The 25,515-nt window shown below is 39.3% G+C and overlaps 2 protein-coding genes and 1 long non-coding RNA gene across 9 annotated transcripts in view; 1 reads left to right on the top strand and 2 right to left on the bottom strand.

Moving 5' to 3' along the window:
• Positions 1-22,842, top strand: part of brsk2a (BR serine/threonine kinase 2a) — a 521,979-nt gene extending 499,137 nt beyond the window's left edge. For 2 of the 7 annotated variants that reach the window (XM_061970001.2, XM_061970000.2), the window contains 2 exons: positions 6,292-6,381; positions 20,987-22,837. In XM_061970001.2, coding sequence (XP_061825985.1) covers positions 6,292-6,381; positions 20,987-21,147 — 251 coding nt within the window. In that variant the 3' untranslated portion in view covers positions 21,148-22,837. Of the gene's footprint in view, positions 1-6,291; positions 6,382-6,452; positions 7,038-20,986 lie in introns of those variants that run through there. The other 5 variants (XM_061969996.2, XM_061969998.2, XM_061969999.2 and 2 more) reach the window with 5 other exon arrangements.
• On the bottom strand, positions 6,775-16,073 carry LOC133612526 (uncharacterized). Its single transcript, XR_009816129.1, has 3 exons — positions 15,566-16,073; positions 11,619-11,719; positions 6,775-6,894 (listed from the first exon to the last, which is right to left on the bottom strand). It is a non-coding gene; the product is annotated as an uncharacterized lncRNA (long non-coding RNA).
• A 90-nt stretch (positions 22,843-22,932) lies between the features above and the next one.
• The window catches only part of abtb2b (ankyrin repeat and BTB (POZ) domain containing 2b), a 56,928-nt gene continuing 54,345 nt past the window's right edge, over positions 22,933-25,515 (bottom strand). Inside the window, exon 17 of the mRNA XM_061969995.2 lies at positions 22,933-23,686. Coding sequence (XP_061825979.1) covers positions 23,465-23,686 — 222 coding nt within the window. The 3' untranslated portion in view covers positions 22,933-23,464. The remainder of the gene's footprint in view (positions 23,687-25,515) is intronic.

Raw genomic sequence — 25,515 nt, 5'->3', positions numbered from 1 at the left:
ATCCGGAAACAACCACACCTAAAATGTGTCCCGTAAAAAAACGTCCGACCGGAACGCTCTAATAACTAAAGTTCCTTGGATGAATAATGTAAACTCACTACGCAGGTATGTTTTAGCGCTTTAATGGCGAGTTTACTGACAGATATGTTAGAACTTTACACTACTTTATATTAGAAATGGCAACAGCGGAGGATGAACGTCACATAAGAGAGAGAAATAGAAGAAGCTTATCGACTACGGCGTCGGCCAGACGCGCACAATTTTTCAGGATTTATGCAGATCCCAAATACATATCAGCGGGTACCAGAAGGTAAGAAAAGTTGCTTTTGCATAATATTGCGAAACAAAACGCCAGATATGTCTTACCTTATGTGTGGGGCGGTATAGCTCGGTTGGTAGAGTGGCCGTGCCAGCAACTTGAGGGTTCCAGGTTCGATCCCCGCTTCCCCCATCCGAGTCACTGCCATTGTGTCCTTGGGCAAGACACTTTACCCACCTGCTCTCAGTGCCACCCACACTGGTTTAAATGTAACTTAGATATTGGGTTTCACCATGTAAAAGCGCTTTGAGTCAGGAGAGAAAAGCGCTATATAAATGTAATTCACTTCACTTATACACTCACCATAATAATACTCGTATGTTTAATACACCGACAATACTTCAAGGCTTCATAGCTTACCAAAGACGTACTTAAACATTTTGATAGATTTTTGAGCGCCGTGTGTAATGTTCTATATTTTCATTGGAACATTTAAAACGTTGGTGTTGTTTACTTGAGACCCATTATATTGCAGTCTACACTTATCTCTTATGTTTGACTGCCATCTGGTGGTCACACTTATCATTATACCATGTACCAAATAAAATAACTTCGAGGTGGGTAAGCCCAACTAAACTTATTCCTTACATTAGGCGCATTGGGTTATGAGGTGCACTGTCGAGTTCTGAGAAAATAATGATAATTGTAAGTGCGCCTTATAGTCCGGAAAATACAGTATTATTATTATTTATTCACCATACACTCAATTTTGGACGCGCCTCATTTATTGCAGTGTTCTTATGTGGATAATAATGCTGTTGACAACCACAATGAATGTTCATACACAGAGACAATGTTGGTACACCAAAAAATATTTCTATTTGGTCTGTGGTTCCTAAATCGTACAATCAGGGGATCGTTAATTACTTTTACTTGTTTCCAAAACACTATTACAAGTTCTTCGTTGTCCACACTGTCACACAGTGTAGCACCATACATATTAACACACTGGAATATTTCTTACAGCGTTCCTCCAACTGAGCAGATAAAAACTGAGTTTTCATTTTCATTTAGTTTCTCACAGTTTTCATTTCAATCTAATATGTGGCCCTCGAGTGTAGTATGTGGGGAGCACATGCTTAGATGCGCTGGTTCCAGAGGTGACTGTCATCAAATGTGCTGCCAAAAAAGGATTTTCACAAGTCTTCACATTGTGAGTGCTTGATAAGATTTGCTTCCACCCTGCCTGAGCAGAGCCGGCTTACACAGCATGCTTACACACACACACACACACACACACACACACACACACACACACACACACACACACACACACACACACACACACACACACACACACACACACAAATACACACACACACACACACACACACACACACACACACACACACACACACACAAACTTGCAAAAGCCAGGGTAGATATGGATTGAACTGAGCTTAACAGGAAATATAACATTTATGTCTGAGTCCCGACCACTAAAATGATCTGATTTCACTTAATTGACCAACAAGATGATGTGTTGAGTACAAATAATCTATCCATGCCAACAGTGTGAGGTGACAGGTAAAACAACCAGATCAGCGATTCTCAAACAATGGTGGTAGTACGCCAAATAATCACTTGTTTAAAGTACAGTGTTTTATTTTCCTATATTCCAACAGTGTTACTGTTCAAACTGTGTGTAATGTTACAGTGGCCAAAAATAATAAATTAAATCCTCTGCTGTGTTTTTTATGAACACTTGGGCCTACTGCGCTACTGTAATTTAATGTTGGTCATTGTGGTGGTACTTGCAGAGCCAAGTGTTTTCTGAGTTGGTACTTGGGGTAAATAGTTTAAGAGCCACAGAACTAGATTTTGCAATTTCAGGAGAAATTATGTGTGAATGCTGAAAAGCTAAAACCGAACTGAAATGCTAACAGGCAGCGCGACGCCCCAGATAGCATCGATGAAGAAAATATGCGACTCTAAGGCGCTTATACATTACATATGTGTGTGTATATATATATATATATTTTTTTTTTTTTTAATATATATATATATATACATACTGTATAACGGAGAAACCACAGAAAACTCGACTATATATACAGTGGGGCAAAAAAGCATTTAGTCAGCCACCATTTGTGCAAGTTCTCCCACTTAAAATGATGACAGAGGTCTGTAATTTTCATCATAGGTACACTTCAACTGTGAGAGACAGAATGTGAAAAAAAAATCCAGGAATTCACATTGTAGGATTTTTAAAGAATTTATATGTAAATTATGGTGGAAAATAAGTATTTGGTCAATAACAAAAATTCAACTCAATACTTTGTAATACAACCTTTGTTGGCAATAACAGAGGTCAAACGATTACTATAGGTCTTTACCAGGTTTGCACACACAGTAGCTGGTATTTTGGCCCATTCCTCCATGCAGATCTTCTCGAGAGCAGTGATGTTTTGGGGCTGTCGCCGAGCAACACGGACTTTCAACTCCCTCCACAGATTTTCTATTGGGTTGAGGTCTGGAGACTGGCTAGGCCACTCCAGGACTTTCAAATGCTTCTTACGGAGCCACTCCTTCGTTGCCCGGGCGGTGTGTTTGGGATCATTGTCATGCTGGAAGACCCAGCCACGTTTCATCTTCAAAGCTCTCACTGATGGAAGGAGGTTTTGGCTCAAAATCTCACGATACATGGCCCCATTCATTCTTTCCTTAACACGGATCAGTCGGCCTGTCCCCTTAGCAGAAAAACAGCCCCAAAGCATGATGTTTCCACCCCCATGCTTCACAGTAGGTGTGGTGTTCTTGGGATGCAACTCAGTATTCTTCTTCCTCCAAACACGACGAGTTGAGTTTATACCAAAAAGTTCTATTTTGGTTTCATCTGACCACATGACATTCTCCCAATCCTCTGCTGTATCATCCATGTGCTCTCTGGCAAACTTCAGACGGGCCTGGACATGCACTGGCTTAAGCAGGGGGACACGTCTGGCACTGCAGGATTTGATTCCCTGTCGGCGTAGTGTGTTACTGATGGTAACCTCTGTTACTTTGGTCCCAGCTCTCTGCAGGTCATTCACCAGGTCCCCCCGTGTAGCTCTGGGATTTTTGCTCACCGTTCTCATGATCATTTTGACCCCACGGGATGAGATCTTGCATGGAGCCCCAGATCGAGGGAGATTATCAGTGGTCTTGTATGTCTTCCATTTTCTGATAATTGCTACCACAGTTGATTTTTTCACACCAAGCTGCGTACCTATTGCAGATTCACTCTTCACAGTCTGGTGCAGGTCTACAATTATTTTCCTGTTGTCCTTCGACAGCTCTTTGGTCTTGGCCATAGTGGAGTTTGGTGTCTGACTGTTTGAGGCTGTGGACAAGTGTCCTTTATACAGATAACGAGTTCAAACAGGTGCCATTAATACAGGTAACGAGTGGAGGACAGAAGAGCTTCTTAAAGATGAAGTTACAGGTCTGTGAGAGCCAGAGATCTTCCTTGTTTGAAGTGACCAAATACTTATTTTCCACCATAATTTACAAATAAATTCTTTAAAAATCCTACAATGTGAATTCTTGGATTTTTTTTTTCACATTCTGTCTCTCACAGTTGAAGTGTACCTATGATGAAAATTACAGACCTCTGTCATCATTTTAAGTGGGAGAACTTGCACAATCGGGGGCTGACTAAATACTTTTTTGCCCCACTGTATGTATGTATATATACAGTATATATGAATATATATATATATATATATATATATATATATATATATATATATATATATATATATATATATATATATATATATATATATATATAATGTCAGTAGCTCCTTTGACTTCCTTCATTTTACTTTATTCTTGGTATTCTTCTCAACTTTTCTAGCTTTTTTTATCACTTATCTTTCCATCAACCACTCTTAATGGTTCTTGGGTGCTTGTGTGTTTTCATTACTTCTCTTTTTCTTTTCGAGCCGTTTTGGGGTTGGCTGTGATCAGTTGCATAAATATACATATATATTACATATGTTATTTTATATTGCTACTATGGTACATTTTTATTCTACTTAATACCTTTTGTTTTTGTCCTCTTTTCGTGCCCTTGGATGCATTATCTTTTCCATCCTTCGTAACTGAGCTACTGTGTGGAACAATTTCCCTTGTGGATCAATAAAGTTTGTCTAAGTCTTAGTTACCAGCGAAAGTAACTAAGCAAGCTAGCATGCTAACAGTTAGCATGTGTCAAGTACCAAGACTCTGAGGTGTAAACCTGTAAAAAATTATTTTGCATATTGGTATCCAGCGCCCCTGCGACCCCAAAGGGAATAAGCGGTAGAAAATGGATGGATGGATGGTATTCTAACCATTGTCATGTGTCAAATACTAAGATATGTGACTTAGAGTTGTACACCTGCAAAAATAGGTAAAAAAACAAATAAATAAAAGTTGGCAAGCTAGGGTGCAATTAACATAAATAAGGAGCATTTTGACTTTGGAACGGTTGAAGTCGGTTGAGAAAGGTGGAAGTAGTAACACATTTTATTGGAGAATAAGTGACGGCAGAACGATAGATGGCAAAAAGTACATTAAGTCAGCACAGTGGAACCTCAAATTATGAACTTACTTGGTTCTTCAACACGGTTCTCAAACCAAAAAGTTTGCAGAGTGAAGCAGAGTTCACCATAAGAATCAATGTAAACATAAATAAATTGGCTCTATCCTCGACAAAAGTCTCTATTTTTATTTAAAAAGAACTGCACACTTTGAAGACACTATAATGTATACCTGTATATACTGTATATCAAGGCAACATAACAAGGGGGCTCAACATTATTTTTTATCCAAACCACACTACAACATTGCAGCAAACTTTAATGTCAACATGCACACACACACAAACGTCTCGTTGGTGCGCTCCAAAAACTAAAAAAGGAAAATAATTTTATCTTGTGTCTGGAAATATTTGTGGCATTGTTGAACACTCTGGGAGTTTTGAAGTGGTATACTTGTTTTCACGTAGTCGCCACTTGCGTTAGCACACACTCTCTGTGTGAGACAATCCTTCATCAGCTTGTGTCCCGGTAGTGCCTTCCCCGTCGCTGTAATAAAGGTCCGCTGTGGCATAATTTTCGGTCTCATCACAATTAAAGACTTGCTGCGGAACAAATCCCCCTTCTCTGATAAAATAAAAAGGCTAAGTGGCTAAAGCGCTAGCTCAAAGTGGTTGTTTAGCAACCCCAAGCTATACAGCAAGACAGAGTTTGGACACATTTAAAGCATTTCTGATCACACAAAGTGATCTCTAAGGCTGACACAGCTCTGACCGGCGCAAGGTACACTATATTGCCAAAAGTATTTGGCCACCCATCCAAACGATCAGAATCTGGCAATCTGATGGACCAGTCTGGGTTTGGAGGTTGCCAGGAGAACGGTACATTTCGGACTGCATTGTGCAGAGTGTGAAATTTGGTGGAGGGAGAATTATGGTGTGGGGTTGTTTTTTCAGGAGTTGGGCTTGGCCCCCTAGTTCCAGTGAAAGGAACTTTTGGAAGAATGGTCGAAAATCGCAACCTTGTGGACAGCCTTCCCAGAAGAGCTGAAGCTGTAATAGCTGCAAAATGGTGGACCGACATCATATTGAATCCTATGGGTTAGGAATTGGATGGCACTTCAAGTTCATATGTGAGTCAAGGCAGGTGGCCAAAAACTTTTGGCAATATAGTGTATGACAGTTGTGGAAATAAACACGTCAGAAGTGACGCTCGCCGTCGAAGCTCTTCGAAATGGCCGCGCCCGTGTGTACGGGAAGTGATGTCATCCAAATGGCTTCAAGCAGCATGCACAATGTGGTGCGCCAAGAAATATTTGGCGCGATGACACTTATAAAACGAAAAGGTCACAAATATACGTAGACGTTCCACCGTATTTGCCTCGGCTTCATAAAAGTTGTTTTTGTTTGCCCCAGACTGTCTGTCTTAACTGTCCATACTTAGCCTTCCGCCTTGTGTGTGTGTGTGTAGGACCCAGCCGACGCTTTAAGCGAGTCGTGGAGACCATCCAGAGCCAGTTGTTAAGCACACATGACCAGCCTGGAGTCCAGCAGCTGTCTGGTGAGTAACATTTTCTCTGCTTTCCTCCACCAAACATCCCCCATCCCCCCCTCATCACCCCCCTCTTCCAGCTGAATGTGCACGACTAGATAGCCTAGCCCGGCCTGCGCCTCCTCCTCTGCTTGAAATGCGCGGCCTCGCCAGCCGATTGGCTCTGCATGGTCGCCCTCGCCGCAAATAAACACTGGCAGGGTCAGAACATAGTCAGACGGTGAAGATTACAGTCAGGTACGGAGAGCTGATTCACACTCATACGCCTACTTCCACGAGTCGGAGCCTCGTCGCCATGGCAACACCATCGCCATGCGCTCCACTCCCGAATAGATGATGATGGCCGACCGTCTTCTTCTCCACGTGGGGTTTGTTGCTTCACGTTGTGGTTAGTCAGGGTAATGTCTGTCCAGCGATGAAGACTGAAGGACACCTTTAGCTCCTCTTCTTCTACTCTCTGCATCTTTCTTTATACCATTCTGTTGTTTTGTCTAGTTATATTTATGGCAATAGCTCCCCCTGCTGGTCAGATAGCAGACCTGTTATGTGCCAGTCTCTAAATATTAAAATGATCTGTTCCTCCTCCTGTGCTCCTTCTGTCATCCTTCTGATCATACATTTACATTCTGTAAACTTTGTTTTCCACATGATACAATTACAACATGATGCATCACAGTCTCCACTTTCTCTTTTTAACATGATCAAAGAGGAGTAGGAAGAAGCAGAACTTATTTATTTCTACCCCTTTTTTCCCTTTCATAGTAATTGCTATCATTTTTATTTCACTTTCTGTTCTCAATTTGTACACAATTTACTCCATAAATAATACAAATATACTAGTAAAGTAAGTCGTAATTTACATAACGAGATGAATGAGATTATCTCATTTTCAATCAATTCTGAATGTTTGTCATAGTTCTTCTTCTTTGTACTTTGTAAACACTTTGAGTTTGAACAGTTTCTTCAACTGAATCACATTAGTGCTTTGTTTGATTTCTGTACTTAATCCATTCCATAATTTAATTCCACATACTGATATGCTAAAGGTCTTAAAGTTGTTCGTGCATACACATGTTTAAAAAAACACTCAAGGTTATATTTCTCCTCTTTTGTTGAGAATAATTGTTCTTTCAGTAGCAGGTCATAGTTTGCTTTGTACATAATTTTAGCTGTTTTCAAATTCACTATATCATTGAATTTCAATATTTGTTATTCAATAAAGGGTTTGTTTGTTCTCTAAGTCGAACATTATGTATTATTCTAACTGATCTTTTTTGTAACACAGTTAGTGAATGAGGTGTACTTTTGTAGTTATTTCCCCATATTTCTGCACAATAACTCAGATATGGTAACACTAGCAAAGAGTAGAGAACGTGAAGTGATTTTTTTTTTGTCCAATACATATTTTGCTGTGTTTGTTATTGGCATGTTTCTTGCCACCTTATGTTGTATATTTTTATATGAGATTTGCAGTTCATTTTATCATCAATGATTACACCCAAAATGTGTTTTAATTTACCCTTTCAATGTCTATTCCGTCTATTTGTATTTGTGTTTGACTTTCTCCTCTACTGTTACTGAATAACATCTTAATTTCACAAAAGGTTTAAAGATAGTCTGTTTTCATCAAACCATCTCTTAATTTCTTCGGTTATTATTTGTATTAACTTCTGTGTGTTCTCTCCTGAACAAAACACAGTTGTGTCATCTGCTAATAGTACTAACTTTAAGTCCTTTGTACCTTTACAAATGTCGTTTATATAAAGATTGAACAATTTTGGTCCCAGTATTGATCCCTGTGGTACGCCTCAGGATATATTTAGCGTTGTAGACATGTGTTCGCAATGCTTCATGTATTGCTTCCTGTTGGTTAAGTAAGTTCTAATCCAGTTCAAGACCAACCCTCTGATGCCATACCGTTCTAATATTTTAAATAAAATATTGTGATTAATTGTGTCATATGCTTTAGTTAGATTCATAAACACTGCTACTGCACACTCTTACCACTCTTGGTAATCTCTTCCGTTATTTAAATTAATGAAATCGATGTTCAAACATTGGCTCTGTATCTCTATTGTTTATCTGTGAGTAATTTATGTTTAGAAATGTGTCCAATCTGTTATTAAATAGCTTTTCAGAAATTTTAGAAAATTGTAAAAGTAGAGAAACAGGTTTGTAATTTGTAAATTGGTGTTTGTCTCCAATCTTCCAAATCAGTACAACTTGCTCTAATGTATTTGGGAATGTGCCTGTGTGAAATGATAGGTTATAGATATACATTAAAGGTTCTGAAATCTCCTAGGTTACCGTATTTTCCGGTATATAGAGCGCACCGGTATATTAGTTGTACCCCTTAAATGTTAGGGGGATAACTATTAATTCAAATATTAGCCGCACCGGACTATAAGCCGCAGATATATATGTTGTAAAATTAGTTAGCTACACAATAAGATTCTGTAAATGTTTATTTACATACCTTAATTGTTTCCAAACGGTGTCTGTAACACGGCAGTAAAACAGTTGATGAAACAAAACAGAAGTCATCGTCATGGACCCACTAGATGAAGAAGCTAGTTCTTCAGACTCAATAACTCCACAGTGACGTATTGGTGAATTTACTGAGGAATTTGTGAAACTGAAACAATATGTCGTTGTGAGTTAATAATACGAACACCGACACTTGTAAATGGCGCCATAGCACAAACAATAACACACCTTTTCAATGTATTTGCTTTTTTAGTAAACTATTTTTATTATGGCCGTCAGCATACAAAAATCCATAAATTAGCCGCTTTGTCTTATAAGCCGCGAGGTACAAAGTGTAGGAAAAACATAGCGGTTTATTGTCTGAAATTTACAATACATTGTTTTATCGTTTCCATATCAATTCCATTACAATCAAGTGAGGTCTTGGATATACAATTATTCACAATTTTAACTATTTCCTTTTGTGTCTCATTCGTGAGGAATATGGAGTTGGGATTTCTATCTATGCTGTTATTGAAGTCCTCAGTTTAAACTGGATCTAGAATCCTTTCCTCCAAATTTGGTTCAATATTTACAAAGTAATAATTGAAACTTTCAACTACCGGTACTTCCTTTTATTGTAATTAGCAGAGGTGTGGACTCGAGTCACATGACTTGGACTCGAGTCAGACTCGAGTCATGAATTTGATGACTTTAGACTCGACTTGACAAAATGTAAAAAGACTTGCAACTCGACTTAGACTTTAACATCAATGACTTGTGACTTCACTTGGACTTGAGCCTTTTGAATTGACATGACTTGCTACTTTCCCCAAAACCCAAAGATGAAAAAGTTATTCGGGAGCGCTCCGTATTTTTCATTGTGTACTTGTCTATCAGCGTTGCGTGTGTCAGCTGGTGTGCTCTCAGTACAACAGCCAATCAAATTAGATCTACTTTGTTTTCATCACACAGCATTCATCCAATCAAATTGCAGGACAACCAACGAAGAAGACATGTCCAAACCACACGCCAGTGAACAAAAAATTATACCTAAAATAATTTTGTTTGGGTATAAAAATTACGAGGTGGTCAACACAAAACGGTTTGCAGTATGCAACACATGCGGTTCGAAAATTACTGATGGAGAGGCAACAACTTCCAACTTCGTTCGGCATTTGAAGTTGCACAAAGAACGGTAAGTTTTGAATGTAAGATAACGTTTATTGGCTAAGTAACGTGACTTTTATTTGCTGTGTAGTTAAATCAGTGAGGCTGTAAACTCACTGCTAACGTTATAACGTTATTGCAAACACGGGAATCTGTTGCAGTTCACTACCTTATTCATACTTTTTGTTCAGTGATTTTTTTTAAGCAGGGTTACGTTAGTCAATATATCACACGTAACGTTAGACGGCGGTCAGCAGCACCGCGTATTTTAGCCACCTAAAAAAAGACAAAAATAGTAAAATAAAGGTCAGTTAAAATGTATACTATATTATGAATATGTATACCGTTTTAGCTAGCTTTCTGACATACTGTTGGTTGTTTCCCTCAGTGGTCCCCAACCACCGGGCCGCGGCCCGGTACTGGTCCGTGGATCGATTGGTATCGGGCCGCACAAGAAATCTTTTTTTTTCTTTTTCTTTTTTTAATTAAATCAACATAAAAAACACAAGATACACTTACAAGTAGTGCACCAACCCAAAACAACTCTCTCCCCCCTTTTGTTCTGGGCATTGAACATGAAGACTCTTCCTTCACTGTTCCTAGTGGCCATGAGAGTCTTGGCAGTGCCTGCCTCCAGTGCTCCAGTGGAGCGAGTTTTCAAGCCATGGTGGCATCATACTACGCCCCCATCGTGCACAAATGACTGACAGACTCTTGGCTAATTTGGTCTTTTGCAAATGCAATGCAGCATAGGGCCCTGACATATAAAAAGTACAACTTTTTTGTTATGTTCACGTATATGTCATGTTTTTTCAATGTTAACACTTTTGTACAAATAAGTACATTTGCACTTTATTTTTCAATGTGTTTGTTCTGTAAAGGAATGAGTTAATGTTTAAAATGACTGGTTAATAGTGCTATTATAAAGTGCAATGTCAGCACAATTTTCTTTCCTGCAATTTAAAATGCACTTGTTTTAATAAATAAATACAGCGTTTGAAAAGCATACACAATCTGTGTTAATATATTAGTCTGTGGTTAAAAGGACTTGAAAGGACTCGAAACTCAAAATGCAGGACTTAGGACTTGATTTGAGACTTTCCAGTCTTGACTTTGGACTTGACTCGGGGCTTGCCTGTCTTGACTCGGGACTTGACTCGGACTTGAGGGCAAAGACTTGAGACTTACTTGTGACTTGCAAAACAATGACTTGGTCCCACCTCTGGTAATTAGTTTCCTTCACTACTGCATACGTCCTTAACTTATGACTATTACTTGATTATTACACGATAACTTTCAAACAGAGGAAGTGAACAAGCAGAAGGGATATGATTAAATAATAAATCATAATAAAAATAAGTTCTGCTTCTTCCTACTCTTTTTGGGACATGTAGGATTATGCAAATGTAAACCATGTGATGTTCCTGAATGTGTTTAACATATCCAAAACTAATCAACACATGAGTGATAAAAGTATTTTTAAAAATGCAAAAAAAAAGATAAGGAAAGATATTCTAACCCTGCTTGAGAAGAGGATGTTTACGTTTGAACACATCTTAGTGCAGTACTTGACCACAGCACCTTTACAATCAGATAACAGCTGCAATTACCTGGTTAGAAAAAGGAAGTCATTTGCATTCCGTCTTTTCAAAAGGCCTCATCAATTCTCGTCACTGTGTCCTTAATCTCTGTCGTGAGTACCTGGAGGACCCTTGAGGAGCACAAAGGGGTTTTTAGTTCCAAGGACACACTAAAAACCCAAGTCAAATAACAGGAGAATTCTGCTGCTTTTAGGAATCTGTTGAAAAAAAACAAATCAAAGATCCGGTTTGGGAGGAATCTCGGGGCATTCAATCGATCGCAAATGGAATGTTCCGAGTAGGCTTCATCAGTTAATGTTCATGGACTCAGATTGGTTAAGATCTAGTCTAAGACTTACATTGGTCAGATCTAGTCTTAGATTTAGATTGGTCAGATCCTGTCTAAGATTTAGATTGGTCAGATCCAGTCTAAGATTTAGATTGGTCAGATCCAGTCTAAGACTTAGATTGGTCAGATCTAGTCTAGCGGCTGGTGCCAAAACCCCAAATATTTATACTCCAAAACCAGGAGAGTGTTTCTGGGCAAGGATGGTTTTGCCCTATCGCAGTGAGAAAAACAACTTTTGAGAAGCAAACAAACAATCCTACTGTCAAAGCTTATGACAGTCGTTGAAGTGTAATTTCCCCTCGTTAGCATTGAAGTACTGTCTAGTTGTGGTCGATTGAATGCCCTGAGATGACAATGACCTGGATGAATGAGAACATCCACAGACATGTTTGGGAGGAACATTGCTGTTTTTAAGCGCCTTCTGCCATTACATGAATCAAAGATCCTCTATACACAGGGCAACTGTTGAAAAAACCCCTCAAAGAACCTCTATATAACAGGAAAGTCCTGCTGTTTCCAGGAATCTGTTGAAAATCACATGTCAAACATCCTCTACGATAGGAACATTGCTGTTATTAAGCACCAATTGCAATTACATGAATCAAAGATCTTCTATATAACAGGACAACGTTGCTGTCTTTAGAATCTGTTGAAAAACACTCACCAAAGATCCTTCATGAAAGAACATTGTTTGTAAGGAATTACTTAAAACACAAGTCAAAGATTGTTTATATAACAGATGTATTCTGCTGTTTGTAGGGATCTGTTGAAAAACAAGTCAAAGATCCTGTATAAAAGGAAAATCCTGCTGGTTTTAGGAACCCGTTTAAAAAACACATGTCAAAGATCCTGTACAAAAGGAGAATTCTGCTGGTTTTAGGTACCCGTTTAAAAAACACAAGTCAAAGATCCTGTATAAAATAGGATCATTCTGCTATTCTAGAAATCTGTAGACAACACATGCGTCAAACATCTTCAGGAAAGATGAGGTCACCTACCTAGGTTCCATTCTAGAGGCTAATCTTTCCTGTGATAAAATGGCAACCAAGGTAATCAAAAAGGTCAACCAACGAACAAGATTTCTCAACAGAATCTCCTCTCTGGTCAACAAAAGCACCAAGATTCTAGCGGGAACTCTATTTCAACCCTTTTTCGACTACGCATGCACCTCATGGTACCCCAGCACTTCCAAAACCCTCAAATCAAGACGCCAAACATCCCAGAAAAAGCTAGTCAGGTTACTTCTAGACCTCCACCCCAGATCACACCTCACTCCTACCCACTTCTCCAAAGTGGGCTGGCTCAGGGTGGAGGACAGAGTAAAATAACTTGCACTGAGCCTTGTCTATAAAATCCTCTACACCACCCTGATACCGAAGTACATGTCAAACTACTTCCAGAACGTAAATGACCGCCATAACCACAACACCAGGGGGAGCTCCACAAACCATGTCAAACCCAGATTCCGATCTAACAAAGGTCTTAACTCATTCTCCTTCTATGCCACATCAATATGGAATGCACTCCCAACAGGTGTAAAAGAAAGTGCATCTCTATCCTCCTTCAAAACCTCACTAAAAGAACACCTCCAGGCAGCTACAACCCTAGCCTAACTCCTTCCCCCCACCACATCCCACCTCCCCGGATTGTAAATAATCAAATGTATATGCTTGTTCTTATGCTTTCTGAGCTCACTATGGTCACCGCTCGCTGTACATATCCCACGAAATCAGACCTACACTGTTACAATGTCCATTTCTCAGATGATATAATTGTTGATGACTGAAGTATGCTGATAGCAACCCAACCGAATCCCCCCGTCCCAACCCCCTCCGCATCCCACCCCCCGGATTGTAAATAATGTAAATAATTCAATGTATGTACTCTGATGATTAACTTGTGTGATGACTGTATTATGCCGATAGTGTATATTTGTACCATGAATTGATCAAAGTGGACCCCGACTTAAACAAGTTCGGGTGTTACCATTTAGTGGTCAATTGTACGGAATATGTACTGTACTGTAGGGATGATGCTCGAACCCGGTTTTTCCGGTTGTTCGATAAGAAAAGAACCAAGTCCTCGGACTCTAATCCCTTTTTGAGAACCGGTACCCGTTATCGTGACCACTATAGTAAAGAAAAAGAGTTGGTTCTTTATTCGAATCCCTTGGAACGAATCCCGCCCCGACAAGAAATTCCCCGTAGGACATCACAAGAAATGACGTCACGTAGCTCAGTCATTTGTCACGGTGGGGTGCTGCGGTTCGTTCCCGGGACGCAAAACTGACGCCTCCGGACGAAAGCGTGCAGGTAGGAGATGATTTATTTCTCATAAATCATACACATTACAACAGACAGGAACGAAACAAAAGGAAAGCGTGCCGTTTGCACGAGAAGCTAAAGCAAAAACTTACTTAGCACAGGAATACTAGAAGCTAATGTAACTTAGCACAGGAATCATGTGCTCGAAAACCAGAATGCCAACGTAACTGTTGCAAATGCAAAAAGCACGACGAGTGACCGGAAAAGGCAGGCTTAAATAGAGTCTCTGATGAGCAACAGGTGCGCGTACAAGGCAGCTGAAAAATCAAAAGTAACCATGGTGACTAAAACAAACCCCCGAAGTTCACAAAACTAAGGAAGTCTAAAACTAACAGAACATAACTAAACAAAACATGATCCGACAAATATATACATCATTTACTGACCTTTTTATAATAAAATATCTGTGAATTAGTATATACCACAGTTTTGTAATATGTAATTAATTATTTCAGTCATTATTAATATACTGAGATGAAGAATATCTAATTTTCAATAAGGTTGTAAGTATTTCTCATAATTCTTCTTCTTTGTACTTTGTAAGCACTATTCATTTGAACAACCTCTTAAACTGGATTATATCAGTACAAAGTTTAACTCCTTTACTTCATCCATTCCATCATTTAATTCCACATCATTTTAGCGGTTTGCAATTTTACCAAATCATCAAACTTTAATATTTTTGACTCAATAAATAAAGTGTTTGTATGTTCTCTATATCCAACATTATGTATCAGTGTAATTGATCTTTTTTGTAACACGGTTAACGAATGTAGGCACATTTGTAGTTATTTCCCCACATTTCTGCACAATAACTCAGATATGGTAATACTATTTAGCGAGCAGTAGAGAATGTGAAGTGATTTGTTAAACCAAATATTGTGTTTTTTTCCATATACAACAACCTATCTGGACTCGATAAGAGAATCGATAAGGAATCGGTTCGATAAGAGGATTCGATAATAGGCTCAAACTCGATCATTTCTTATCAAACATCATCCCTACTGTACTGTGCAATCTACTAATAAAAGTTTCAATAAATCAATCAATCAAAGCCGGCATTCGAATACGTTGCAGGCCTGTATGATGCTTATGTGCGTTGTTTTTTTTTGATTGATTTAAACTTTTATTAGTAGATTGCACAGTACAGTATATATTCCGTACAATTGACCACTAAATGGTAACACGCAAATATACGTTTTTCAACTTGTTTAGGTCGGGGTCCACGTACGTTAATCAATTCATGGTACCAAAAACTTATCAGTCGCGTCACTCTTAGAGCAGAATAAAACAAAGAAAAGTACCTTGTGTCCAGTGGGTTAATTACGTGTCCTGTCCAGCTCCGTGTCGTTCTCGTGTTTTCCCAACAAAGCGTGCTCCCAGTTTTCAGCGTGACTTCAAAGGCGGAACAGGTGCGCTGTACCTTCCAGTCCAAAACCTCTCCTCTCCGTCTCCCACGTAGCCAGAGGTACTCTGAGCGTCGCGGGCACTCAGAGTGCGTCTTGTCTCGCTGTCCAGTTCGGTAACGACCCACTGCAAGCTCCGTGATTCCCCCCGTGTGGACGACATCCAGCGTACCGTCTTTGAGCGAGGTTGTTTTGCTACAAGCTCGATGTGCTACTAATTAGCGCCAAAAGCACAGTCCACGGCTCCTCTTTGGAACTACTGTCTTTTCACACTAATCACCCACTCACAATTGCTTCTCTTATCGACAAACCATGGCACAAAACTTGGCTGAAAGTTGTAAAACAAAGAACTTTTAACTATTGCTGTCTCTCGAGCGTCCCGCTTGTCTCGTCTTTCTCTACACACGGCCCCACGTCCCCTTCAAGGACCTTAAAAGAAATCTGAAAAAACATTTCTCCACAAATACCATAGAGCAGTGATCCTCAACAGGCGGACCGCGGTCCATGTCCGGACCCAGCGACGTGTCCGTCCGGACCCAGCACGAATTATAGTAAAAAAAATTTTTTTTATTTATTTTATTTATTTATTATAATTATAATTATTATAAAAAAAATATAATAATTGTATTCATCTGTGAGTTATCGCTAGTGCAAGTCAACGTTCTTTGTTGTTTTTAGTCAAATATCTCCACGTTTCGTTTACACTTCTCGTGTCTCACTCACTCCGTCTCTCTCTCTCTCTCTCTCTCTCTCTCCTCAGAGAGAGAGACGGAGTGAGAGCGAGAGAACGCCACTCTGATTGGCTGATTCCGGGGTATGGGTTGTCATCTCTGTCACAACGACGCGCTGATAGGCTGTTACCACCTGGGTCATACACATGTGCAGTGCACAGTGCATGGAACCTTACGCTGCAGGCACACAGTTGTCTCGTATCGCTACTTTGCTAACTGTTCGCTCGTCAGTCACTGAATGTGAATCAAATCACAATGGCATGCTCCAAGTTGGCTCAGGCTGGTAAAAGAAAGGTGGACAGGGAAAACCGACGTTTCAAGGAAGAATGGACAGAGCAATATGTTTCATCCTACCTACTGCAAGTACCAGAAACAATGTGTCTAATATGCAACAGTACTGTTGCTCTGGTGAAAAGTGAAAATCTGAAACGTCACTATCTGAAAGAGCACCGCGAATTTGAAGAGACATTTCCTCATGATTCAGAGCTAAGAAAAAAAGAAATCACGAGGCTGAAAAAGTCATATGAAACATCAAGCAAGATTTTTGTTAAATCTATGACACAACAACAAATAGCAACAGAGCAGTAACGTGCGGTGAGGTTGATGGCTGGTGAGGCACTGACTTCATCACAGTCAGATTTACAAACATATGAACCCTAAAGAGTATCTTATTCACCATTTGATTGGCAGCAGTTAACGGGTTATGTTTAAAAGCTCATACCAGCATTCTTCCCTGCTTGGCACTCAGCATCAAGGGTTGGAATTGGGGGTTAAATCACCAAAAATGATTCCCGGGCGCAGCGCCGCTGCTGCCCACTGCTCCCCTCACCTCCCAGGGGGTGATCAAGGGATGGGTCAAATGCAGAGGACACATTTTTTCAAAGTTCTTATTTATTTTTGTTTCAAAGAAAATATTTCATGTATTTTATTGGATATTTATTTTATTTTTGTTAATTTTAAGAAAATGTTAAACTACCTACCTCCTGCTACTATATAAGCTTGACCGATAATAAACGGACCCAGCCTGTTTAAAAAAAATAATTTGTGGACCTTCAAGATTTGTACTTGAGGACCCCTGCCATAGAGTAAATAAAACAAATATGTATTTCACTTTTTTTTTTACCTTGTAACTATGTTTTTTAACCATTTTTACTGAACCATCTATTTTTTTTAATGAATCAATAAATGAAATACAATGAATTAGCTTTTTAACTTTTATAATAATTTATAGGGATGTCCGATAATGGCTTTTTTTCCGATATCCCGATATTGTCCAACTCTTAATTACCGATAGCGATATCAACCGATACCGATATATACAGTCGTGGAATTAACACATTATTATGCCTAATTTGGACAACCAGGTATGGTGAAGATAAGGTCCTTTTTTTAAAAAAAATAATTAAATTAAATAAGATAAATAAATTAAAAACATTTTCTTGAGTAAAAAAGAAAGTAAAACAATATAAAAACAGTTGCATAAAAACTGGTAATTCATGAAAATGAGTAAAATTAAGTGTTAAAGGTTAGTACTATTAGTGGACCAGCAGCACGCACAATCATGTGTGCTTACGGACTGTATCCCTTGCAGACTGTATTGATATATATTGATATATAATGTAGGAACCAGAATATTAATAACAGAAAGAAAAAACCCTTTTGTGTGAATGAGTGTAGATGGGGGAGTGAGTTTTTTTTGGGTTGGTGCAACAATTGTAAGTGTATCTTGGTTTTTTTAATAAAAATTATTTAATACAAAAATAATAATAACGATACCGATAATAAAAACACCGATACCGATAATTTCCGATATTACATTTTAAAGCATCTCTAATAATTTATCCAATGTACTTTATACTACACATGGATTATTATCCGGGTTACAATGATATTAGCATTGCTGTTTTTAAGCACCTACTACAATTACATGAATCAAATATCCTTTATGTAACAGGACAGTTTTTAGGAATCTTTTGAAAATACACTTGTCAAAGATGGTCTATATATGAGGCTAATTCTGCTGTTTTAGAAAGATGTTGAAAAAACATGGGTCAAAGATGCTTTATGAGAGGAACAATGCTGTTTGGGGCGGCGCCGTTGGGAGAGTGGCCGTGCCAGCAACCTGAGGGTTCCTGGTTCAATCCCCACCTTCTACCAACCTCGTCACGTCCGTTGTGTCTTTGAGCAAGACACTTCACCCTTGCTCCTGATGGGTCGTGGTTAGGGCCTTGCATGGCAGCTCCCGCCATCAATGGGTGAATGTGGAAATAGTGTCAAAGCGCTTTTGCGTACCTTGAAGGTAGAAAAGCGCTATACAAGTATAACACATTTACCATTCACAGGTCAAATACCTTCTATATAACAGGCAAATTCTGCTGTTTTAAGAAATATGTTGAAAAAACATGGGTCAAAGATCCTATATGAGAGGAACAATACTGTTCGCAAGTCAAATATATTCTATATAACAGGCAAATTCTGCTGCTTTTAAAGGGGAACATTATCACAATTTCAGAAGGGTTAAAACCATTAAAAATCAGTTCCTAGTGGCTTATTTTATTTTTCGAAGTTTTTTTCAAAATTTTACCCATCACGCAATATCCCTAAAAAAAGCTTCAAAGTGCCTGATTTTAACCATCGTTATATACACCCGTCCATTTTCCTGTGACGTCACATAGTGATGCCAACACAAACAAACATGGCGCATAGAACAGCAAGCTATAGCGACATTAGCTCGGATTCAGACTCGGATTTCAGCGGCTTAAGCGATTCAACAGATTACGCATGTATTGAAACGGATGGTTGTAGTGTGGAGGCAGGTAGCGAAAACGAAATTGAAGAAGAAACTGAAGCTATTGAGCCATATCGGTTTGAACCGTATGCAAGCGAAACCGACGAAAATGACACGACAGCCAGCGACACGGGAGAAAGCGAGGACGAATTCGGCGATCGCCTTCTAACCAACGATTGGTATGTGTTTGTTTGGCATTAAAGGAAACTAACAACTATGAACTAGGTTTACAGCATATGAAATACATTTGGCAACAACATGCACTTTGAGAGTGCAGACAGCCCAATTTTCATCAATTAATATATTCTGTAGACATACCCTCATCCGCGCTCTTTTCCTGAAAGCTGATCCGTCCAGTTTTGGAGTTGATGTCAGCAGGCCAGGGAAGCTAGGGTCGATATTCTTCTCTTGATCATCTTCGGTGGCATAAGGGACGGTGTGAGCCAAGACATCCAGGGGGTTTAGCTCGCTCGTCTGCGGGAACAAACTGCCGCCATTGCTTGCTGTGCTACCGAGGTCTTTTGTCCCTGAATTGCTCACACACTCCGGCAGATTCAATGGGGGTCTGGCGGCAGATTTCTTTGACTTTATCGTTGGAAATGCATCTGCTTTGAGTGTCGCAGGATATCCACGCATTCTTGCCATCTCTGTCGTAGCATAGCTTTCGTCGGTAAAGTGTGCAGAACAAACGTCCAATTTCTTGCCACTTTCGCATCTTTGGGCCACTGGTGCAACTTGAATCCGTCCCTGTTCGTGTTGTTACACCCTCCGACAACACACCGACGAGGCATGATGTCTCCAATATACGGAAAACAGTCGAAAAAACGGAAAATAACAGAGCTGATTTGACTTGGTGTTTGTAATGTGTTTGAGAAATTGGCGGATTGCTTCCCGATGTGACGTCATCGCTCCGAGAGCGAATAATAGAAAGGCGTTTAATTCGCCAAAATTCACCCATTTAGAGTTCGGAAATCGGTTAAAAAAATATATGGTCTTTTTTCTGCAACATCAAGGTATATATTGACGCTTACATAGGTCTGGTGATAATGTTCCCCTTTAAGAATATATTGGAAAAACATGAGTCAAAGATCCTTCATGAAAAGAACATTGCTGTTTGTAAGGACAGACTTAAAAAGGCAAGTCAAAGATCTTCTATATAACAGGCAAATTCTGCTGTTTTTAAGAATCTGTTGAATAAACAAATGGTAAATGGGTTGTACTTGTAAAGCTCTTTTCTCCCTTTTTTTAAGGAACTCAAAGCACTTCGACACAAGTCAAAGATCCTCCATGACAGGAATGTTGCTGTTTTTAAGGACCTACTTTAAAAACATTTGTCACAGACCCTTTTAACAACACGAGAATGTTGCCATTTTTAGAAAACATTAGTCAGCGACCCCAACAGTAACAATGTTGTTTTTCCGGAGCTCGTGCAACAACGCGACTCAAGTCTGCAGTTTTTAAGAATCTGCTGGAAAACACAAGTCAGATCCTGGAAGAAGCATTGCTGCTTTGAAGGACCCACTTAAAGAAATGCTTGTCAAAGTACTTTGCTGTTTTTAGGAATCTGTGTAAAAAAAAATGTTAGCCGCTGATGTCTTTGCTAACTGTCAATACACATGTTATTAACACAAATCATTGATTAGCGGTCATATTGTTTCATCATCCCCGCGCATCATCTCTGCTTGCTGTCTACCTCCGTGGTTCATTCCTTTCTTCTCTTCTTCTTCCTCCTCCCACCCGCGCACTTTGTAGGCGGCCCCCTCATTAACCTCTTTGACGTAATTAAACAACTCTTTTCAGACGAGAAGAACGGACAGGTGCTCGCCTGCAAGCGCTGCCCCTCGCCCTCGCCCTCGCCCGTGCACGCCAGGCGGCAGGAGCAGGAGAACAATAGCAGCAAAAGTCCTCTGGTGTGCAGAGACCGAGTCAAGTTGTCCCTCCAGGAACACACTTTAAACTGAGCTCTGTCTCGTCTCCATCCTTCCTCCCCCGACATCTCCATCTTGTCTCTGTGCTCACCTGCTGTTCAACCTTGTGCTAACCTCCACCTTTCTTACACCAGGACTTATCCAGAAAACCTATTAAGTTCCATCCCCGCTCTGTCCCTGCTTCACTGTCCTCCCCCCCGAAGGCCATGAGAGACCATGCTTTTTGAGCTTTGGGTTACCATGGAAACGGACGTCTACCTTCATCGTCAACCTCTCTTTTTCACCCCGACAGTAGAAGTAGAAAATACCTTTGGTGTGTCCCCCCTCTCCTCTTCCCGATACTCTTGCACCCCCCCAAAAAAAACAGGCGCCTTTGCCTCGAGGAGCATTTTGTCCAACATATGCACACAACGATGTGGGATGTCTACGTGATGGAGCAGGAGACGTGCGGACGAGGACGCTCGCTGGATTGTACTTTTTTTCTTTTTTCTTTTTAAAGGTGTGACTTGACGCGAAATAACGCTACTGCTGCAAACGAACTGTGACCCGAGAGACGCGGGGGAGGGGAGAACGTTGCTGACGTGGCAAAATAGGGTAACGGATGATGTAATCTGTTGTACAGACTTGTTTCTTATGTACAAAGTCAAAGAATTGTCTAGTTGTGACACAATGTTTAGATACCGTCTAGGGAAGTCATGTGTATTTTTGATCGATCCAAACCATTGATTTGTCCATTGATGACCTCTCACTTACCAGCAGTAGGAGTAGAAGAACAAAGCAACAAAAAAATGTGATCAATGCACTCGTGCTTATTTTTCTATTTCTCCCCCCGCCCTTATTTATTCATCTGTGTCATGTCCTCATTTATTAACACTTGACTATTTATATGAACAAAGCTGTTAGCTCAGTTGAATGTTATTTATTATTATTATTATTATTAATAATAACCTTTTGTGTGTTGGAAAATGGGGCGTTGTTACAAGAAGAACTTTTCTTTTGGTCTAATTTTAGCTGAATGATCCGTCTTTTTCCTTGACGATGAGAGGAAAGACAACTTGTATTTAAAAAAAACAAAGAAACAAACAAAAAAAAACCAATTCCAGTGATTTAAGAATGTAGACTTAGCCTCTTTTTGGAGAGAGGGAATGCTCTTTTATCGCTATTTGTGCGTTTCATATTGTTTGCAACAGCCGGGCCTGAGAAGGAGCTCAATATGGATCCATGGTTGTAAATAGACCATTTAAAAAAAAACAACAACACGGTTGGTTGTCTTCTTTCCATGCTGGAGATTCTTGCTCTCTGCGTTAGCTCGTGTTGTCGTGTGCATGTCCAACACCAGCTTTTCTTTGCATGGCTTCGGTGTTAATGTTCCACGCTGGTCTCGCCTCTGAACTACCTTTTTATGTTCTACTTTCTACCTTAAATTCCTGCCCTCTTTTGTTTGTTGTTGTTTTGTTTTTTTCCCTGTTCATTTTCAAATCTTTGCACCTGCTGCTCCTTTTATCTCTTGTCGTGTGGCCAGAAGACACCGGGAGAGGACATCAATACTAACAAACTCAAAAGCAATAGAATAATGTTCACTCTCCTTTTTGTTTTGTACGCACGGGAAAGCAAGCAGCCGAGCGACTCAGAGCAGGAAGTAAACAGATGATGTAATAATCCCCGTATAACGTAACTACTGTGAGCATCCTCAGTGCTGAAACAAATAAACTCATTCCGATACTGTCTTCCTTATTCTTCTGTGTGCCAACCTATCATTAACTTTTCACACATGCACAATATTAAAGGTAAGCTGTGTGCACTTCAAGAAGACGTGTGGTCTGCTAAGTGATATTTATTACAACGCTGTAGCCAACACATTTCCCATGTTATGCTTGTTGTGCTGGAACATGAGTATACCGAAGCTTAAAAGTCCACCATGAAAAGCAACTTGAGGGGTTAGAATAAAAACAACTGAATAAAAAGGGAAAAAGACCCTGTTAAATACTCTCAATTCTCATTAAATAGCAAATATCCTTCCCGTTCTTCAGTAAGTCTTTTGTTGGTCTGGTTCTTGTTTGGAGAATAGAAAAAAATGTTCCTCTTATTCTGCATTATCAGTTCAAAAAGGAACAAGGCCACAAGTCCAGCATGGCCAAGATAGCTTCAGTTGGAGAACTGCTGAGCCTTTAAGTCTTTCTGGTTTTGTCCACTAGAGGGCAGCGGCGGCTCATAATTCCACCATCAGTCTCCACAAAAAGCTTCCTGAGCCTCGGAGATATGTCTCCCATCTTCTTCATAAACAAGCTGTTGAGAACCACCACACGTCCAGATGGTGTGCTCAGCATAGAAACACTTTGTCCCGCCGTCCTCACACTCTGGACGTGACATAGAGCGAGCGTAGACGGCGAGCCAGCGTAACTTCCAGCTCCTCCAGGGGCGATTCTGCCTGGCTGAGGGCCAGCGTGGGCGTGCTGTTGCCTGGTCGGTGTCCCAACAGAAGACTCCTGAAGGTCTCTCTCTCCATCAGAGCAGGCATCTGCTGCAGGAAGTAACCTTCACAGAAGGAGCTCAGCTCCACTGAACCTGTAGCCTGTGATAAGACACAGACAAGATTTTTGTGGTTGTTTCCTTCATGTGGTTTGTTGGTATGTTTACTGTTCTTCATGGGGTCTCAAACGTCTCAATGCTTTGATACGAGTACACCAGGGATCTTCAACCAGGTTGTTTTGGGGGCCGCATTTCCAGACAGCTAAGGACCGAGGGGCTGGACTTGTAACTTCACTATCATTCATATTTTGTATGTTACGGACAACCAGCGTCCTCCACAGTAGACAAATGATTTTATTTTGTATGAGTTACAGGAGAGCTCTGCTGTTTTTAAAGATCTTCTGCAAAAAAATCTAGTCTATGATAGCACTCTAGCGTTTTTAAGAATCTGCTGCAAAAATGTTGAGTCAAGTTTTTAAACTAAATTCACTGACCACCGGTTGTATAGCCCAAATGATGAAAAAGGGAGGACCCAAAATGGAACCTTGAGGAACACTACTATTGTGACTAAAGAAGTTGAACAAATTACTAATGACTGAATCTTAAGTAAACAAGTTACCTTAGTTACATCACATTACCAAAACATTTGTACTTTTAAATTTAAATTGGCCTAAAAGGGGTGCCTTGTAAATCACAGGTTTTGACTCCAGTGTTTTTCTTGCAAGGCTAAAATGTCAACACAAGGACCTGCCAATGTGTGTACAGTGGCCATGTTCCTCTACACAACAGGAGCACGCTTGTGTTTTTGGAATTTGCTGCAAAAATGTTCCCCAAGTTTTGAGCTAAACTCCGGCCGCCAGTTGAACAGCCTTGCTCTACAACACTTAAGATATAAATACACACAACAAATAATTACACACTCAAAATAAAACATTGATTATATACAATCGTAATGCTAGTATTAGATCACACAACAGCCATAAAAATACAATATTGCAAACAATAAAATGGGTTCCATTATTGCAGGCAATCCAGTTAGAACCGGAAAATAGACCAAAAAGAGAACAGATAATTAACATTCTTGTGTGTGTATATATATATATATATACATATACATACACACACATACATACATATATATGTATATATATTAAATATATTAAATATATGTCTAAATATTAGAAGAAAATTAAAAAATAAACATGTTGTGTGTCTGTAAAATTGGAGAAATAAAAATATAAATAAAATGTGCAGATATAAAGAAATATGTATGTATGTATGTATATGTATATGTATATATATATATGTATATATATATATATATATATATAAAATATGTATGTATGTATGTATATGTATATGTATATATATATGTATATATATATATATATACACACATACATACATATATATGTATATATATTAAATATATTAAATATATGTCTAAATATTAGAAGAAAATTAAAAAATAAACATGTGTGTCTGTAAAATTGGAGAAATAAAAATATAAATAAAATGTGCAGATATAAAGAAATATGTATGTATGTATGTATATGTATATGTATATATATATGTATATATATATATATATATATATATATATATACATATACATATACATATACATACACACACATACATACATACATATATATGTATATATATTAATATTTTACAAAAAGTTACTGCCATCGTTCCCATGATGAAAACTGGAGTAAGTGCAAGGACATATTAAAAAGTAACTTTACGTTGACTCACGCAGAGAATGTTGATAGAAATATCTGAAAAAGTATATATTAGTATAGTTTACATTAATTAAACAGAATAATTGATCCTACACTTGACAGTTAACCAATCCAGCTGGGAATTATTTGTCCTGCACCTAAAAGTGCAATTTTAAATGTGCAACCCCGGCCAACACCAGCAACTTTA

This window comes from Nerophis lumbriciformis, linkage group LG10 (assembly GCF_033978685.3).
Source record: "Nerophis lumbriciformis linkage group LG10, RoL_Nlum_v2.1, whole genome shotgun sequence".
In the NCBI taxonomy this organism is placed as follows: Eukaryota; Metazoa; Chordata; class Actinopteri; order Syngnathiformes; family Syngnathidae; genus Nerophis; species Nerophis lumbriciformis.
The sequence above is the reverse complement of the archived record's forward strand: the minus strand, read 5'-3'. Positions and strand labels throughout refer to the sequence as shown.